The sequence below is a fragment of the Aptenodytes patagonicus genome, chromosome 26, assembly GCF_965638725.1.
Source record: "Aptenodytes patagonicus chromosome 26, bAptPat1.pri.cur, whole genome shotgun sequence".
In the NCBI taxonomy this organism is placed as follows: Eukaryota; Metazoa; Chordata; class Aves; order Sphenisciformes; family Spheniscidae; genus Aptenodytes; species Aptenodytes patagonicus.
In genome coordinates this window covers 1088162-1106367 of record NC_134974.1, presented here as the reverse complement: position 1 = coordinate 1106367, position 18206 = coordinate 1088162, and the positions used below count along the sequence as shown (strand labels likewise).

At 69.6% G+C, this 18206-nt stretch overlaps 1 protein-coding gene across 1 annotated transcript; it reads right to left on the bottom strand.

The window, feature by feature from the left end:
- Positions 1-2992: 2992 nt before the first annotated feature.
- Positions 2993-13100, bottom strand: LOC143171225 (ephrin-A3-like). Its single transcript, XM_076360047.1, has 5 exons — positions 12977-13100; positions 4737-5026; positions 4153-4218; positions 3917-3994; positions 2993-3784 (listed from the first exon to the last, which is right to left on the bottom strand). Exons 1-5 carry the CDS (start codon positions 13096-13098, stop codon positions 3663-3665), a joined length of 678 nt encoding a protein of 225 aa, XP_076216162.1. The 5' UTR covers positions 13099-13100; the 3' UTR covers positions 2993-3662.
- Positions 13101-18206: the final 5106 nt, after the last annotated feature.

The following is an 18206-nucleotide window of genomic DNA, read 5'->3' as shown; positions in this document are numbered from 1 at the left end:
CCCCACCATGGCAGAGACAGGCTGCGCCTGTGCCAGGTGCCTGGGGAAACCGAGGCAGGGAGCAGCGATGGGGGGGAGGCCATGCAGCCCCTGGCAAAGCCCAGCACCTGAGGCCGTCCCCCCCAGCAGGGCTGGTGCAAGCCCCGAGGAGGTGACGAGCCTCCTGGAGCACCATGCTGATCTGTCCTGTGGGACTACGATGTGGTACCCAGTGCCGTCGGCTGAAGGGCTCCCCCGTCCCCTCCGCTGCAGTCCCCAGCCCCAGGGCAGGGCCACCAGCGCACGGGGACAGGGCTGGGAGTGAGGCCACGGGGACCTGGCCAGGTCCCAGCGTCACTGCCCTGCCTGGCCCGCAGCAAAAGGGCAGTGCCAGCATTAGTGGCTGGACTGGGGGAGGAAGGACGAGCACGTGTCCCCTGCTGGGGACAGCCCGAGGGACAAGCCAGGGCTGGAGGGTGCCCCATTACCTCCCTGTGCTGGATCACCTGGGGCTTGACGGTGGGGGACGGGGTGACCGTCAGGGTGGGCAGCACCCCATGCAGGGTGGGCGCCCACCCGCAGCGGCAGCAGGGGTGCCAGCAGTGGTGCGCACGTGCGCATAGTCACAGCCACGCCGCCTGGTACGTGCAGCGCTGGGGGTCGCCCCAGGTGACTGTGGGACAGGGTCAGTGCCCGCGCAGGCAGGGCTTCTGCTGCGCCGGCTGCGGTTTACAGGACAAAGGTGAAGCCATTTCGCGCCGTAAACACTTGTGGCAGAGTGGCACGGGGCAGGTGGAGCTGGCCAGAGGCCACGGAGCTCGTGACAAACTATTTATGGTTTCTCGGTTCGGGACACCCAGGTGCGCCCCAGCCCCTGCCTGGGCTGACATCACTGGCCGTGAGGCCAGGGGAGAAAGAGGAGTTGTCCAGTCCGTGGCCGGGAGCGAAGGCCGTGGTGACGTTCCGTGCCGGCTGCGTGCAGCCTGGCAGGTAGGCACAGCCCAATGCCAGGCTGCGCGTGGCAGGGGCAGAGCCGCGTCCCCGAGGCTGGCTGGCCATGCCAGGCCCTTATGCGTTTGGCTGGAGAGTGGGATGCATCCAGCCCTGGCCATGGAGGACAGATGCTGCCACGGGGTGATGCAAAGCCTTGTGCCACACGGCCGGTCCAGGCGCACACCCCTTGCCTAGAGCCAGACCTGCTGCCGGGGCTGTGGAAGCCCCCCCCAGCACCCGGGGGGCACCCAAGCCCCAGCGCTGGGGTCCCAACAAGGGCTTCCCCCTGCCTTGGAGCAGCAGGGCTCAGGGATCCCCTGTACCAGCACCCCAGGAGTCTGGTCCAGGCTGCCCCTGGCGTGCCATGCTGTGCCCTGCCTGAGGGCACGGAGCGGAGCAGGGCTGGGTGGCTGGTCCCCACCGAGCTGGCAGCAGTGCCACATGCCCGCCGTGGAGCAGTGCCAAGGTTGAGGCAAGCGGCAGGAGGAATTTTGCAAGCGGAGCTTGCCGTGCCGCACTGTGCTGGGGCGGCTGACTCAGTCCCTTGCTCCCCCCCCCCCCCGCGATGCACTGGCCAACAAGGGCCGCACCAGGCTCCCCAGCCCACCCTGCCACGTGCCACTGGCACAGCCACGCACCGGGACGGGGGCTGCGGCTGGTGCCCATCTGCCAGCATCCAGGGGGATACGGCCCTTGGCAGCGCTGCATGATGCTGCCCCGGCTGGACCCTGGCCCTGCCACGCAGCTCCAGCCCAAGGTTGGCAGCCAGGTGCTGGGTGGCACCCTGAGTCCCCGGGGAGGGGGGTCCAGGGTAGGGTCCCCGGCCCCACAGTGGGCCAGGCCTGCGGGAGTGCAGGGGGGACATGGGGAGCCGGCGCCTGCCGGGAGTGCTTGGAGGACCCGTCTGACAGGTTCGCCGGCTCTTCCCGCACCCAGACAAGCCCAGGCCGGCGGGACGCCGAGCCACCGCCCAGCAGCGCCTGCTGGGGTGGGGGGAGCATGGCCGCCCTGCTGTGATGGCGGTGTGGACCCCCCGAGGCCACATCCACAGCAGGTCCGTCCCTACTGGGAGAGGGGCCACTGCCCCCCCAGTCCCACACTGCTTTGTGGGGAGAGTGGCTGCCCCCCTCCTGGGGGCACTGGGCCACCCCAGCCCAGCGGGGTGCAGGGTCAGGACCTGCACGGCTGCTCCCCTGCACCCACCAGGGCTGTGGGGTGCCAGCCATGGGGCTGGGTGCACCTCACTCATCCATAGCCCCAGCAACACCCCGAGGGTGTGACCCCATCTGCAGTGGGTCCCTGGGCACAGCCCCCTCCCCACACATTCCCTTGCCTCGCTGAAGGCACCGGGGGGGGGAGCCGAGGGCATCCCCAAATCCTGCGGGAGCTGCCGTGCAGACAGGCGTGTGCCAGATCCCCCCTGACGCTGGCAGGAGCCAGCATGCCTGGCGGAGCCAGACATGCTGGTGGGGGCAACACGGGGATTCCCACGGGGCCCCCAGGCACATTGGGGTGCCTGCCGGCAGCCGCTCACCCTGTACAACCAGTGAGGATACCGAGGAGGGCTCTCCTGCACCCACTCCTCCCCGGACTGCTCCCAGCCACTGCAGCCCAGCACCCCCCAGGGACCCTGGGGATGCGTGCCAAGGGCCCTTGCACTGCTCTTACCTGAGGGTGCTGCCTGACATCCGCGCCGTGCTGTCCTCCTGCGGGCAGCACCAGGTCCCTGCTGGATGCTCCATGCTGGCGCCTGGGGGTCAGTGGGGAGCAGAGCCGGTGGGAGGTGGGGGGGGGAGCGCCCCGCATCTCCCCAGGTTGCCCTTGCTGCCAGCGGCGCCGAGCCCATGACTGGAACCGTGGTGCCTAGGGCCGGTGAGGCAGGCGGCACGGTGAAGGTCGGCACCTGGCGCTTGCTGCCCTCGCCTGACCCCTGCCCCGGCCAGAGCCCACCGTGCCGGAGGGCAGGGCTGGCCAACGGCTGACCAGGAGCGCTGCACGCCGCCGTGACAGGGGTCTTTTTTTTTTTATCCTTTTATTATTTTTTTTTTAATAGACTAAGAGCAGAATATGAAAATCACCAGCCAAAGCACTTGAAAAAAAGGTTGAGTTTGTTTTTTTTTGTTTTGTTTTCCCCAAAAAGTGTCTGTGCGTTTGCATAGGTCAGGTCTTCACGGAAGACGAGGAAAATCCAACACGTTCAACTATGTACAAGCCAGCCTGGGGCCGGCGCCACTGCCTATGGTACAGTGTAGATATATCTATATAGTCACTCTCTGTACAGTATGTATAGATCTCTATGTAGGTATGTACAAGCTGCCCGGCCCTGGGGGTCCCTGCCCTCACTGGGCTCCCCAGTCCAGCACTGCCCCCCAGCCACGGGGCACCGGGTGGGCTGTGGGCAGGACTCCACGCTGTGGGACGGTGTCGGCGGAAGGTGCGGTGCACGCAGCAGCACCAAACCACATCCTCGCAGATGTAGCCACAGCCAGGGTGGGGGGCGAGTCCCAGCCGGGATCGGTGCATGCCGTGGCCCCCTGCCTCACGGGGCGGCTCTCCAGGCAGGGGGGTGGCGGTGCGGAGGAGCCAGGCAGTCCCACGGTGGTTCCCCGCCGGGTCTCACAAGGGGCGGCAGGTTGGGGGGTCCCCACTCGGCGGAGCTGCGCTGGCCAGGCCCTCACCGGCGCCGGGAGCTAGGAGGCCAGCAGCGTCATGAGGAAAAGCGCGGCGGCCACGGCCAGGGGCAAGTGTTCCCGCTTGGGGCTGGTGCCGCTGATGCTCTTCTCCAGCTTGGGCATCTCCGGGTTGAAGTTTTCTGCGGGGAAGAGCGAGAAGGTGAGGGTGGCACCGGGGCGGCCCCAAACCCCCACCCCACAGCTGGGGCTGCCCTGCGGGCGGCGGCGGGGGGGGCACGGCGCTGTGGGGCCAGGGGCTCTGCCCGACTCACCCAGGTCCTCGATCTTCACCTCGGGCCGCAGGGTGAACTGCGGCAGGGTGGGCGCCAGCTTCTCCCCAGAGTGCGACGCTGCAAGAGGGAGAGAGGGGACGGGGGGGGGTCACACTCCCCGGCCACCTTGTGCCGCAGCCCCCCCGCCCCGCCCAGGAGGGATGGGGGACCCGCCGGCAGGCCACGCCACACCCCGCTCGCCCGCAGCCCCCAGGGTGGGCACGGGGGGTACTTACTGGAAGCGCAGCACACGAACACTTTCATCTTCAGGCAGGCCCGGCGGTGGTTGTGCGTCGGTGTGGCTGCAAGGCAAAAGCGGGCTGGGGTGGCTCCAGAGCGGGTGACCCCAGCCCCGGGCACCCGAAGGCTCGGTGAGCTGCTACCTGCTGGGTCTGGGCATGTTGGGGTCTGGCCCTGCCTGGGGGTGTGCTCCAGGCTGGGGATGCAGCAGCACCCCCCTCCTGCACCCTGAAGCTGAACTTGCATCAGCACCCTGCACCCCTGTCCTGCACCAGCAGCCCCCCAGCACCCCAATCCTGCATCAGCACCCCCTGCATCCCCATCCTGCACCAGCACCGCCCCCCACCTTTCCCCGCACCCCCATCTCACCCCCACATCACGACCACCCCCTGCACCCCCAACCCTCCCCACACCCCCCTTCCACCCCACACCTCCATCCCTGAGGTCAGGGTGCCCACTCCTGGGCGGGGGGGGGGGGAGCTGCAGCCACCCAGCTGGGGGGGTGCAGGAGGACCAGCCAGGGTGGGATGCAGGGGACCCAGCCAGGGATGGGGGGGTCCCGCCCCGGCTCCCCACGTACAGATGTAGTAGTACTCCTGCCCTGCGCGGAACTCGTAGCCCAGCGAGAAGGCACTGTAGCGCTGGAACTTCTCCGAGAACTTGATGGGGCTGTGGGGCGCGTGGGGCCGGTTGCACTCCCAGCGCTTGAAGCCCTGGCTGGTGTTGCAGGTGTGGTAGCCCTCCGCGTTCACCATGTAGAGCACGTACTGCTCCAGTCGGTGCTCGGGCACCGAGGCGTTGTAGTGCGGGCAGTAGATGTCCAGGTAGTCATTGACGTTCACCTGCACCGTGTAGCCCTCCCGCCGCAGGCTGCAAGGGAAAGGGGGGATGGGGGGCTCAGGGACACCCCCTGCGCCTTCCCAAACACGGGCCCCTCCTCAAAAGGGACCTGGAGGCTGGAGAATGGGCAGGTCCCAGAGCATGGATCCCGGGGGGCAGTGGTATCCCCCTGCGTGACCTCTATCTGGAGCCCCGCAACACACCGGGACCCCTGCGCAACCTCAGCCCCATGGACCCGCAGCGCGGCATCACCATCTCGGGGGGTGCGGGCTGGCCTGGGGTGGGAGGGACGCTGCTGGGGGTGGATGCTACGGGTGCCAAGCCACATGCATGGGTGGGACGCCTGTGATAGCACAGGTGCACGAGACGGCGCTGCTGGGTCCTGCCGGGAACGTGCCAGCAGACTCAAGGAGGGGACAGACAGACTGACCCAGCCACAGGGCTGATGGACACCACGGTCCCAAAGGCACCGGGGACCCTGCGGGACGCAGCCCCTGGTCCTCACTGCGCAGCTCTGGGTGTGCAGGAGGGGCATGGGGCCCCGGCGCTCCCCAGCTCCAGCAGCCTGCAGCCGACCCACCGCAGTTGCCCACCATGGCCCCAGCCCTGCCACGCGCCGCAGCTCAGAGAGAGGATTTCTCACCCCGCTTTGGCTAATCCCGTTAGTTTGTTAATGCTGTAAAGGGTGGCCCTGGGGGAGCCTCATTTACATTGATTAGGAGCGGCAATCCCCTCAGATCCACTCAGGAGAGGCTCCGCTGGCTCCTAATCCATGCCCGATGGAAATCCCGGCCGCGGTAATCCTCGCCGCCGCGCTGACCCACTGCTCCTGCCAATTAATTACGAGCCAGCGCTGCGAGGCGCTGGCTCTGCACCGAGCTGTCACGGCAGCACCAGACCCCGACCGGACCTCGCTCCACCGCTTGGCTCAGCAGCGGTGGTGCCCCCCTCCACTGTGCTGGTGCAGCCCCTGCACCCCACTGCATTGGGGGGTCCCCTCGCCAGGCTCCCCCGGGACGTAGACTGCAGCATCCTGGCACGCGTGGCCGGGCTCCCCCGCAGTGCATTGCTCTGGATTGGGGCCCCTTTCCCCACCCGTCAGGGCAAATCCAGGTCCACGAGCCCCTGACCCAGCACTCAGGGTCCCCTCACCCCACGGGGGGTCCCGCCACGCCCTCCCTGGGGCCGTGCCTGCAGCAGAGCCGGCTTCCCGGGTCTCCCCGGCAGGGCTGGGCAGGCAGCAGGCAGGGCTGCGCGTGCAGACGCCCCACCCTGCCCAACCGCCCCCGGCGCTGTTTGGGGAGCCCCGGCACCCTGCCAGGGCCTGTGGCACCCCAGCACGCAGCGCCCAAGAAGCCGGGTGCTGGAGAGAGAACCAATGAGGGACCCGGCGTCTTGCCAGCAAAGGGGGACCCAAGCAGCGCCGCCTCCCCACCCGGGGCTGCCGTCAGCACCAGGGGCTGTGGGGGGCTAACAGCGGACCTCGTCACCTGTGGGGCAGGGAGCACAGCCCCACGCGGCACCTCCCTCGCTGCGCAGCCGCTATTCCCCAGCCCAGCCCGGCACCCGCCGGCCGCCGGGCAACTCCTCCACCAGCAAGGTGCTGAGGCAGCCACCCTTGCTCCACGGGGCGCCAGGACCTTTCATCTTCCCCCTTTGATGTGGTGGGAAGGGGGGGGGGGAAGAATTGTTATTAAAGAAATGGCCCTGAGGAGAAAATTGCAATTAACTCCGTGCGGGATGCGGGGCTGGGACACCAGCACACTCTGAGCCGGCTGCCCCACACCAGGGCAGGCGCCAGCAACCGGTGCTCACTGTGGCCAGGCTGTGGCTGTGCCGGGGGAGTGAGGGGCTGGAGGAAGCCCCTGGAATCGGCCCCGGGTGTCTGCGCCCCATGGGAGTGACACCCGGCTCCATCTCCCGCCGTGCCAGGGGAAACCCTGTCCTGGGGTGCCAGGGAGCTGTAGCCACCCCCCTTCCCCTGCGGCACCCAGTGCTGAGGCACACCCCCTGCCCCCTGGGACCCTGCTCCGGGGCTCATTAGGAAGCGTGGCTCCTGGTAAACAGCCTCACTAATGAGCACTGCCCCATGTAGCACTGAGGTCTCCCCTGGACTGGGGCACACCAGCACCGCAATGCGGAGGTACAGAGGACCCCAGACTGTGTGGCGGGGCCCCATGGCGGTGAGCCCCATGGACATCGCTGGCCATCACGTGCTGGGAGCTTGCAGGCATCAGAGCATCGTCGCCAGCCGGGATGGGCTGGAGCACAGCCCCAAATGGGCAGAGCCACGAGGCCACCATGGCCCGGGGCACGTCCAGGGGACTCTGGCAGCAGCTTCAGCCACGATGCTGCATCCCCGCCGCGCTCAGCTCCTGCACCGTGACCGCTAGTCCCGCAGGTGCAGAGCAACACCCCCCACAGCTGGATGCCCCCGAATCCCAGCAGCCCCAATGCCATCGCCAGAGCACCCTGAGCTCTGCCTGCAGCACCGTCTGGCAGCACAGGGCAGGCAGAGCTGCATGCCTGGCCCAACCCCAGCAGCAGGCAGGGAGCCCATGGGCCCCATTTCAGGCAGAAGGATGGGAACAGACACCCAGAGCAAGGGTGTGAGCCTCCTTTCCCACCGACACCCACCCCAGAGCAGGCACGGGCTGCCTGGTCCCCGCTAGCCCCCGCGGCTGTCAGGAAGCCTCAGCGACAGGTGAGCCGGGTCAGGATGGACCCCCCGGCCTCCCAGGCTCTGGCAGCCGTGGTGCTGCCAGCGGGGCATGGTGGGCTCCAGCAGTGCCTGAAGGGTTAAGTGCAGGAGCAGAACGGGCAGCATCGCTTCTGCACGACTGCATTTTTAGAGCAGGGCTTTGCAAGGCAGTGGTACCTTCCAGCAGCCTGTCGGCACTGGGCAGATGGATGTCCCCTGGCAGAACCGTCCCGAGCGGAGGCTGGGCTCGGCGCCCACCGGCCCTGCACCGGCGGGACCCTGGCTACCTGGCAAGCCACAGCCACTGGTGAGCTGGGCGGCCGCTCCGCTCCCATCTGCTGCGATAAATCTGGGCTGAGCGCCGCACGCTCACTCATGCACTGCTAGGGAGTGCCTGGTGCACTGCAGCATGCCCCGGCCCCGGCAGCACAGGGGGGACCAGACCCCTGCCCAGCCCCCCGTGCTGTGGAGGCTCACCCCCACGGTGCGGGAAAGGCCTGGAGGGTGGTGAGGCTGGAGCTGGGCTCAGCATCCCATGTTGGTGGTGACAGTGGCGAGGACTAGGGTGACACAGGGCATCCCCCGATGCAGGTGATAGCATGGTGCCCCCAGCACTGGGGGCCAGGGCGGACAGTCCCCACCAGCCCAGCCGGGCCCTTTGTTTGGCTCCGGCAGCTTCACACTTTCGGCACATCCAGGACCCATCGATCAACCGGGGAACAAAAAAGTGCCATTGATTTGCATGGTCCCCTTCCAGTCGCCCTGCCCGACAGGGAGAGGTGAAGGCACGCACATCAATCGCCGCAGCCAGTCCGCCCCAACGGACAGAGAGACGGATAGACAGACCGACCGCCTGCACCCAGTGCTCAGCCGCCGGGGAGACGGGCGGCTCGGCCCGGCGCCCCCCCCGTGCCAGCCCTCCCCACGCAGGCAGCACTGCACAGTCACGGCGCCCAGACGGCCGCGCACACGCGCGCTGGCTCGGCAGACAGCGCCTGCGACGCAGCCCACGCGCACGGGTGGCACGGCGCCACGGCACGGCCCCCCCCCCCCCCCCCCCGTCCTTCCCCCAACACGCCTGGCGCAGCCGCAAGGTGCGGGCGCAAAAGGCATTGCCGGCACACGGCGTCCCCAGGGCCACCTCCCTGCTCGGGGAACTGGGCTCCTGAGGAGAATGGGGGCAGCTCCCCAGGGACACAGTGGTGGGCGAAGGGACCATGGTGCCATGGGGCAGCACCCACCCCAGGGTGACAGGCACAGCCCTCCCCCAGCACTCTGGAACCCCCAGCACTGCCCTACAGGTGCCTCTGCACCCCCAACCCTATTGATGGCCACGCGATCCCTTTAATCCCCGCTAAAGCCCGTACCTTCCCGCTTTGCTAACAAGATCAATGAGGTTTCTAATTGGGTTTTAATTAAATCATCAATCTGCAACCAGTGACTCAATTACCAGCCTGGGCAGGAGCGGGGTGGCCTGGCCCTGTTGCACCCTGGGACAGCCTCCACACCCTGACGCTGCAACCCCTTCTCCCACAGGAACCCCGCAGGCCCCGGACGCACTGCCGGGGCTCGGTGCCGCCCGTCGCGGTGACTCACAGGGCACGGCACCCTCTGCCCCAGGGCAGCAGCTCCCACCAGCGCCGCAGCCAGCGCCCACAGGCGGCCAGGGCCTCTGTGCCCCACAGGGACCAGCCTGGGGGGCACAGCCATGGGGTGGAGGGTGGGGGAGCCCCCCAGCCCACCAGGGGATGCTGCAGCCGGTGGGGCTGGGTAATTAGTCGCTGAGAGGTGTAATCACCACCTTGCCCACTTCCAGCCCCACAGCTGGGCACACCCTGCGGTGGGGTGGGGAACTGCCCCTCGTCAGGCAACTCTGCCCCGCAGCACCTCCTGCTGGATGCCCCCGGGATCTGCCGGGGTGAGGGGGGTCCCCTCCTGCCTCAGCCAACACCCTCCCCAGCCCTGCAGGTGCCAGCGGATGCGATGGAGGGATCCGGCTGGGCACAGCCCCGGTGTTGGGGTCCAGCAGCTGCAGAGGACCCAGGAGTCCGGGCACCCCCAGGGCCCCCCAGCAGGTGCAGGGCGGGGACACGGCTCCTCTCCCGCGCGAGACGCTCCCCCGGGAGAGGCTGCTCCGCGCAAGGGCTCTTGACAGCCTGCTCCAGCTCTTGCCGCCTGGAACACAAAGTCAGCCAGATAAAAGCTGCCTTGAAGAGGCGAGCATGGCAGCAGCGCCAGTGGCTGGGGAGGCCACACGCGATACTCCCCCCACACAGGTGGGCTCCAACTCACCTGCCTCAGCTGGGCACCAGCACTCCATGTACACCCATCTCACAGCCACCCCGCTCTGCCCCCTCCATGGCACCGGGCACCCTGAGGCCTCAGGCACCAGCACCCTCGGTCCCCGCACCGGAGCCAGGGGCGCAGCGTGGCTCACCCCAACCCGCTCTGGGGGTCTCCTGGGGGCTGCAGCAGCGTCAGGGGGAGCTAGCAATGCCTGTGCCCAAGCACGGGGACAAACCGCTGTCCCCACCTCGGCATCCGGGACACCCAGCAGGGAGGTGGCATCCCATGCACACCGGCACGCCAGGGCCTGGCTTGGCTGGGGACACCCCTAGAAGCCCCCAGCCCCACACCATGGGGCACCCCAGGGATGCAGCCCCCCTGAACGCCAGTGCTGAGTGGGATGCAGCCGCCCCACACCTTTGCCCCGTGCCACCACACCTGTTCCTGGCAGGACTTGGGAGTGGAGGGCAGGGACCGGACAAGGATCGTCCCGTGCCCCTGGGGCTTGCCGGCTGCCTCCAGCAGAGACAGCGGGACAGGTGGAAAGCGCAGCCGGACCAACAGCCTGGCCGAGCAGGAGCAGGCACTTGCACTGCCCCGAGCCTCAGATCCCACCTTCGTGCCTCCCCCGGGCTTTGCCATCAGCACCCCGAACCTGCTGCAGGAGGGGTGCCCAGCCCCACTCAGTGGCCCTCCCTGGTCCCCCGGCACCACCAGCCATCCCCTGCGGTGGCCGGGGGACTGGAGGAGTCCAGCCGCGTGCCCAAGGGGGACGAGCTGCCACCAGCCCCCTGTTCCCCAAGGCACCGCTGGGACCCCGGGTGCTGTGGGTGGGCTCTGTGGGGCGGCCCCTCACCCCATCCTCCCACCGAGGGGAGCCACAGGGGCGCTCGGGGCAGCATGGCAGGAGATGCAATAAATTTCTGGGGTGCCTGGCACAGCCCCCGAGGAGCGGCCCACAGCCGAGCCTGCTGGCGCCCCCCCCCCCCCCCCCCCGCCTCCCCGGAGAGCCCCACGGGGCCGCGCAGGGCTTGTTTATTGCTCTGATTGCAGCGGGGTTGCTGGGATTTGCAGGCTGCGGCCCAGGGAGCCTAATTCCCCCCATAATTTATCTAATCCAGACACTTTGCCGTGCGGCTATAATTGCGGCCGAGCTGCCGCACTGCCTAACAATAAATATCAATGCTCCGGAGTCCCTGGGACATGTCTCTGCCGCAGCCGCCCCCACCGCGCTGCCTGTGCCCTGAGCCGGACGCTTGCAGCCACGCCAGAGACGCGTGCGCAGCGGGCGCGGGCGTCTGGCTGCGACACCCCTGGCTTGGCATGGCGGGGGCACCGCCGGCACCCCCTCCTCCCCATCCCTTGGGAGGTGCCGGGGCAACACTGGGTCACGGCGCACGGCTGCGGGCAATGGGATGGGGAGAGGCAGCCCCTCGGTCACGGTGGGGCAAGGGTGGGGGTGCGGGAGTCTCCCACCCACCGAGGTCCCGGCGATGTCACGGCACAGAGATGAGGCCGGTAGGCGAGCGGGGTCCGGCTGGAGAAGCAGGAGGATGCCCAAGCGTGGCGGGGCGAGCCGAGCGCCTCACCATTGTGCTGCGCCTCGGCACGTCGCACACACGCACAATTTATGGGGCCCGGGCTTCCGCCTGGCGACACAATCTCAATGGGAGGGGAAGGAGCTGCCGGGGAACGCTCCCTCCCCACACAAAGGGGCGCAGGGCGGGGGGAGCCCGGGGGAGCCCCGGCACCAACGGGTATGGCGGGATGCTCTGGCCAGGCGCACGTCCCCGCCACACCCCTGAGCGCTCGCACCGGCGAGGGAAAGGGAGATGGGCGATCGCAGCGGGCACAGCTCCCCAATCCCCGTGGAGGGGTCCACGGACCCGCCGCGGGCTCGCAGCCCCCCTTCCCCGGAGGAGCCCAGCCCAGCCGTGTCCATCGCCGCCCCAAAGCCGGCGCGGTGCCCGCGCCCCTCCGGCGCAGCCGTGCCAGCCCCAGGTGTGGGGGCCACGCACCCCACGCAGCCCCCCGGGTGGGCGAGGCAGGACGCAGCCCCCGGCGCAGGGCGCGAGGAAGGTGTCGCGGGTCCGTGGCCACCGACCGCCCGGGCTCCCGGCGGCTCCGCTCCCGGCGGCCGTGGGCGCGACGGCAGTTTCCACACCTCCGCTCGCCCCCGCACACCCCCCGGGAGCCCCCGGCCCCGCCGCCCTCGGCTGCTGCCCCAGCGATGGCACCGCTACCCGCCGGAGCGGGGGGGGGGGACGGGCGCCCGTCGGCCCCCCCCCCATCCCCGCCGCGCCGCCGGTGCCGCTCCCGCGCCCAGACAGGCGGGGGGCGCGTCTGGCGGCAGGGGCGCCGCAGCGGGACCCCCTGCCCGGCCCGCCGCACCGGGCGGGGGGGGGCCGGCCGTGCCCTTCCCGCGGCACCCCGGTGCCCGCCGCGGGGGGGGGTCAGCGCCGTCAGGGAGGGGGGGCTCGGCCCCCGGTGCCACCGACCCACCCGCGCCCGCACCGGGAGCCGCCGAGCCCCGCTCCAGCGGCGAGCCCGACCCCGCCGGTGCCCGCGCCCCGCCCGGCAGCGCGGCCCCGGGTCCCCGAGCCGCCGCAGGTCGGGTCGGGCCGGCCGGGCGGCTGCGCCCCCCCCCCCCCCCCCCGAGCGGCCCCCGCCTCCGCGGGCAGGGCGAGGTGCGCGGGGCCGGGAGGGGCAGCGCTCCTGCACCGGGGGGTCCCGCAGCCCCGCCCACACGGGGGCGCCGCGCGGACACCGGCACCGGGGGGTCCCGCAGTCCCGGCGCGCGCGCCCCCGGCCCGGTGCCGCCCCCCCCCCCCCCGCCGCCGCGCGCATCCTTCAGCGCGATCCCCGCCGCGCCCCCACCGCGTCCTTCCCGGCGGCGCCCCCCTCCCCGCCCGGCCCCAGGGACACCCCCGCCGCCTCCCGGTGCCGGTACCGGCGGCCTCCCCCGCGCGGCCCGGCGCCCGCCCCGCACTCACTGCAGGTTGGAGCTGTTCCAGTGCACGGCGTGCCGGTTGCCCAGGGCCCCCGGCGGCCCCCGGCCCGGCAGCAGCAGCAGCAGCGGGAGCAGGGGCAGGAGCGCGGGCAACCGAGCAGCCATCCTGCCGCCGCCGCGGAGCCCGCCGCGATCCCAATGAATGGAGAACCGAGCCGGAGCCGCCCGCGCCCCGCGCCCCCGGCGCCCAGCTCCGCCCCGCGCGCGCCCGCCGCCGCCGCGCCCCCGCGCGCGCGCCCGCCGCCGCCCCGAGCCCGCCTGCACCGGCACCGGCACGGGCATCGGCATCGGCATTGGCATCGGCACCGGGCGGCGGGGACCGGAGCCGCGCCGGGCTTGGGCTGCGGGTCCCCGCGGGTGGGGGCACCGGGGCCGCGTCCCACCGGGATCGGATGCCACCGGGATCAGATGCCACCGGGCTTAGGGTCTCACTGGGACCCCCGTGGGTGGCGGCACCAATGCCAGGTCCCACTGACATTGTGGTCTCCCTGGGTGGGAGCGCTGGGGCTCAGGGCCCCAGAGGGTCCTCGTGGTGCTGCTGCCAGCACCATGGGGGTCACACGTGTTCGCAGAGGGGTTTGGCCGCCCCGGGGACACAGGAGCAGGCGGGCAGGTGGGCATCCAGCCATTTGGAAGGGTGGGCATCCAGCCACTTGGGAGGGTGGGCACGCAGCCACTTGCCACCAGCTCGGGCGGGCTGGGGCCAGCGTGCCAGGGCAGCCCAGGTGCTGGAGGAGCACAGCCACAGTGCCAGGCTCTCCCGCCTGCCCCGTCCTGCCGCAGGAGCCTGCATGTGGCCGAGCACCCACCCGCAGGGCTGGTCCCCTTGCTCTTCCCACATCTCTGCCTCGTTTCCCCATGAGGGTCTGTGCGGCAGAGGTACCCAGGGGCCTGGCGGGTGCTCCCCGGGCGCCGGTCCCTGCCAGCCATGCGGGAAGAGATTGAGCTGGGTGCCAGCTCCAGCTGCCCGTCCTCGGCAAGATCCCTTAGCAACACCCGGCAGTCCCGTGTGCCAGGTGATCCACGCCCCAGCACACATGTGCACACACGAGCACACTCGCACCAGCACAGGCACACGCAGCTCACCATGAGCTCCCACGCAGGAGCGCGCCCGAGCGCGCGCGTGCTGCCAGCACCAACCTGATGGCCCCTGCTCTGGCAGCACCGGCTTTGCACACGACCCGGAGATTTGGCAGCCCGAGGAGCTTGCAAATAAAACCAGGAGGCTATCGAAACCGTGGCTGGGCTTGCTGAGCTGGCCCTGGCTGCTTCCGCCGGGAGTCATCTCGCTGGAGTGGCAAGCATGGCCGGGGCGGTGCGGGGCCGAACGCCGCGTCCCTGTGTCCCCACTGCCCGGGCACGGCGGCTCCCAGGCCCAGGCAGGTGACACGGCATAGCCCTGGGCTAGGGGCATCTGTTGCCCAATGCCAAGGTTAAGAGGGGTTCCCAGCTCCCCAAAGCTGCCAGGGGAGCTCAGGGCGGACGCGGAGCCACTCCCCCCTTAGGGCCCCTTTTCGGGCTCCCCAAAACCCTTGCGGACGTGTGGATGCTTCCCCAGCCCATGAAGGGGGACGAGGACAGTGGTGGCCAGGGTCTTGCTGAGGCCCCCCCAGTCCCACTCAGCGCCATGGGGGCCCAGCACCAGCGGTACCCGTGGCAGGGCTGTGCCACAGCCTCACAGCCCCCATCCATGCCGGTGGCACTGGGGGGCCAAGCCCCCACCAGAGTCCTGCTGGGAAGGGGGAAGGGGCTGGCGGAAGGGCCCGGAGGACCAAAAAAGCCTGTATTAATTATTCATCCGGAGAAGTGAAGTGAAGAAAACACAACACGTGGAAAAGGGATCTGTCTGGCCCAGGGGGGAGGGGGGGGGCCTCTGTCGGAGGTGGGGGGGGGGCGCTGGGGGGGGCAGGGGCAGGAGGGGCTGCAGGGGGCCAGGGCACCCAGGTGCTGGGGCACAGCGGTGGCAGCGGCGGCTCCCTCCCTGTGCACCCTGGTGCTGGGGCATCCCAGGGGGCTGCGCACCTCTGGAAGGGCCCGACAGCACCGCGCTGCCGCCATGGAAACGCCTTGGCTCAGCAAACCCATGGCAACACACACCTCCACATGGAAACCCCCTGCTCATGGCAACGCGCACGCCGCCGACAGCATCCGCATGCGGCCGCGATCACTGGGGGGGACCCTGCACCGGAGCACCCTGATGCGCGAGGCTGCGGTGGGATGGACGGAGCACTCCTGCAGGGACGGAGGGACCCTGGCAGCCAGAAGTGCCCTGAGCATCACGGTGTGCACCCACGCGTGGGCACTGGTACCCACCGGGCATCATCCCCAGGGCTTGGGGATGGAGCCCGGCCGCAGCAGCCAGCATGCAGAGGGGGCTTGGCTGGGTTTTGCCACCCACAGCAGGAGACGGCGTCTCCTGTGGGGACTGCCAGGGTCACCGCCAGCCGGGTGGCTTCACTCTCAGGAGGACACGAGGCCTTGAGCTCTCCAGGAGAGCTGGGGCATGAAGCAGCCCCATCTCCCCCCCCCAATTCCGTGCCCCCTGTCTCCTCCACCCCGTGCCTGTCTCACTGAGATCCAGCAGGTTCCTGCTTCAAAGCAGTGGGGACCAGAGCAAAGCCCCCCGCCCACCGCCTGGAGCGGGCAGCCACAAGCACTGGCCATGGTGGCTGCTGTGCTTGGAGCGGGGTGGGCCTGGAGGTCCTGCCGGCAGCTTCACCCGCCCTGGTTAATATTTAACCGCGGCTTCCTGTGACAGTATGTCGCAACCACAGAGCAGAGCCGGCATTCAATAAATCATCGCGCCAGGCTGGGAGCTGGGGGGGGGGGGGGGGGGGGAGCGGGGGGGCAGCAGCGGAGCAGCGCCCAGCCGAGCGAGAGGGGGAGCCGATAAATAATTCATTAAATAAATAAACATGGCGAGAACGCGGGGAGGAGGCAGGAGTGTAACCAAGAAAGGGCTCGGTGAATGCGGGCATGAAATATTCACCAGCCACACCTACATGGCCCCAAACACGCTGAGCTCAGGGCTCCCGACCTGCCAGGAGGAGCCAGGTGCCGGCACGTGCCTAGCCAGACACAGCAAGAACATCCTAATGGCACACAGAGCAGGCGGCCAGGGCCACAGGGCCACGGCACCCGGGTCGGGGAGCAGGTAGCCCACGGTACCGGCATGTCTGCACGGAGCCGAGTGGCCCCCAGCTCCTGCCAGCTCCTCCTGGCAGCACTTAGCCATACAAATTGGGCAGCCCCAGGCAGCCTTGTGCCGGCACTTGGACATGCCACCGTCCTGCCAGGGAGCACGCTCGGCCAGCACGCCTGGGGCAGGCTCGCCGCACACCACGCTCGTGGGCTCACAGCCACCCTGCTCCTCGCTGCCCCTTTCCTTTTTTATCCCCGCGTCGGTCTTTAAATTTGAATGAAGGCCTCATGGATGGTCGCGCCGCATCAGCATCTTGGCGAGTGCTGGGCAAGCGCCACCCCAGTGAGGGCACAGGGTGCTGACCCCCCCACACCTGGGGAGAGGGGGGACCTCCAGCCCTGGAAGCATCCTGCAGGACCTCCTGGGGCTGCTTTGGGGCTGGGCTTGGAGCGATGGCAGCATGATCCAGGGCACCGGGGAGGTGAAGATGGGTGGTAGTGCCACTGGCCACCAGACCACCTCCCTGGCGAGCCACAGTTCCAGCCAGAGCGGCCTCATGCTGTGGGGGGGCTGGAGGTGAGCCCCGCTACGCAGAAGGACATAGGGGTGATTCGTTAATTAGCACCTCAGTGGCTTGAGTTAATTGATGCGGAGCTTGATGGCGCGGGATCGCAGAGGAGGGTTAATTGCCAACGCAAAGCCAGCCGCCAGCAGCCCGGCCATGGCCATGAGTGGGCAGCTGCGCCGGGTGGCGGCAGCAGCGCAGAGCCGGGCTGTCGGAGGAAATCAGCTTCCTCGCGGAGCCGCCGGATGAAGCCGTGCGTGGCTCCCGGCCCCGCCGCCTGCCAGCCCCAGGCTGGCTCACAGCACTGGGGCTGCTCCTGCTGCCTGGCAGGGAGGAAGCCACAGGGTCCCTGCCCTGGGCGCCAGGCGCCTGTTTGCCGGAAGCCTGGCTCCAGCGGGCTCTGCCGTGCCAAATCCCACGAGCCCTGGGTGTGCGGGCACCCAGAGGTGCCAGGTGGGAGGTGCAGGCGGCCAGCTCCTCATGGTTCCCACGGCCTGGCAGCCACAGTCCCCCCACACCACCCTGGCACACAGATGTGCCGCTGGCGGGTGATCCCAGGTAGAAGCAGGTCACCACGCTGCAAGGCACAGACCAGCACCCACGCGCATGCTGCTCTCACCTTGGACCACCCCGTGGCACCACAGGTGCCGGACTGGGGTGCCAGGCAGTGCCAGGGTCCCAGCTGCCCCCTCTGCTGCATCCTGCGGCCCGGCAGCCCACGTGCCGGCGGCAGGGGCTACCTGGCAGTAAGTGCCTGAGTCAGCAGCCGGCACCGAGTGACTCAGCCGGCTCCTCTCTTCTCCTCTCCTCCTGTGTGGCAGACCTCCCTCCTGGCCTCAAGATCACTCCAATATCATCCACCGGCAGCAGCAGCCCCGGCCCTGCTGGCCCTGGCCCAGGCCCTCCTGCTCCGGCATGGCCGCGGCAAGGATGCGCCAGCGGGCGCGAGGGCTGTGCTGGGAGAGAGCTGTCCGGCGTGGGCAGGGCAAGCGCAGCGGGGGCTGGCACCTGGCCCCACTGCAGCGCGGCAGCCACAGCTCCCCAGGGAAGGGACAAGGACACGGAGCTGGGTCTGCAGCCGCTGGCCCTGGCCCTGGCGCTCAGCTCCCTGCTGGCCTCATCCCTGCCTGCCCTGGAGCCTAGTGCTCCGCTCACCCTGGCCGTGCCACCCTGGTGTCTCCTGCACGGTGGCCAGGGGCTGCAGGAACTGCAACAGGCACCATCTGGGGTGGGGGCTACAGCCTGCTGCCCCCCCAGCACCCATCAGAGCTGGGCAGGCAGTGGCGGTGGTGGGCAGAGCAGCAACGGAGAGCCAAGCACGGCGCTGACGGCGCATGTGGCTGGGCCACGAGGAGCCGTAAACCCCATGCTGAGCCCCGCTGTTTCCAGCAGCCATGGGAGCACCCAAGCGCACAGCAGGCATGGGGCCACCGCACACCACAGCCCCCCCAAGGGACCCTGCACCCCAGACTCGCCCTCACCGGAGCCCTGGCATGGCCTCGCAGC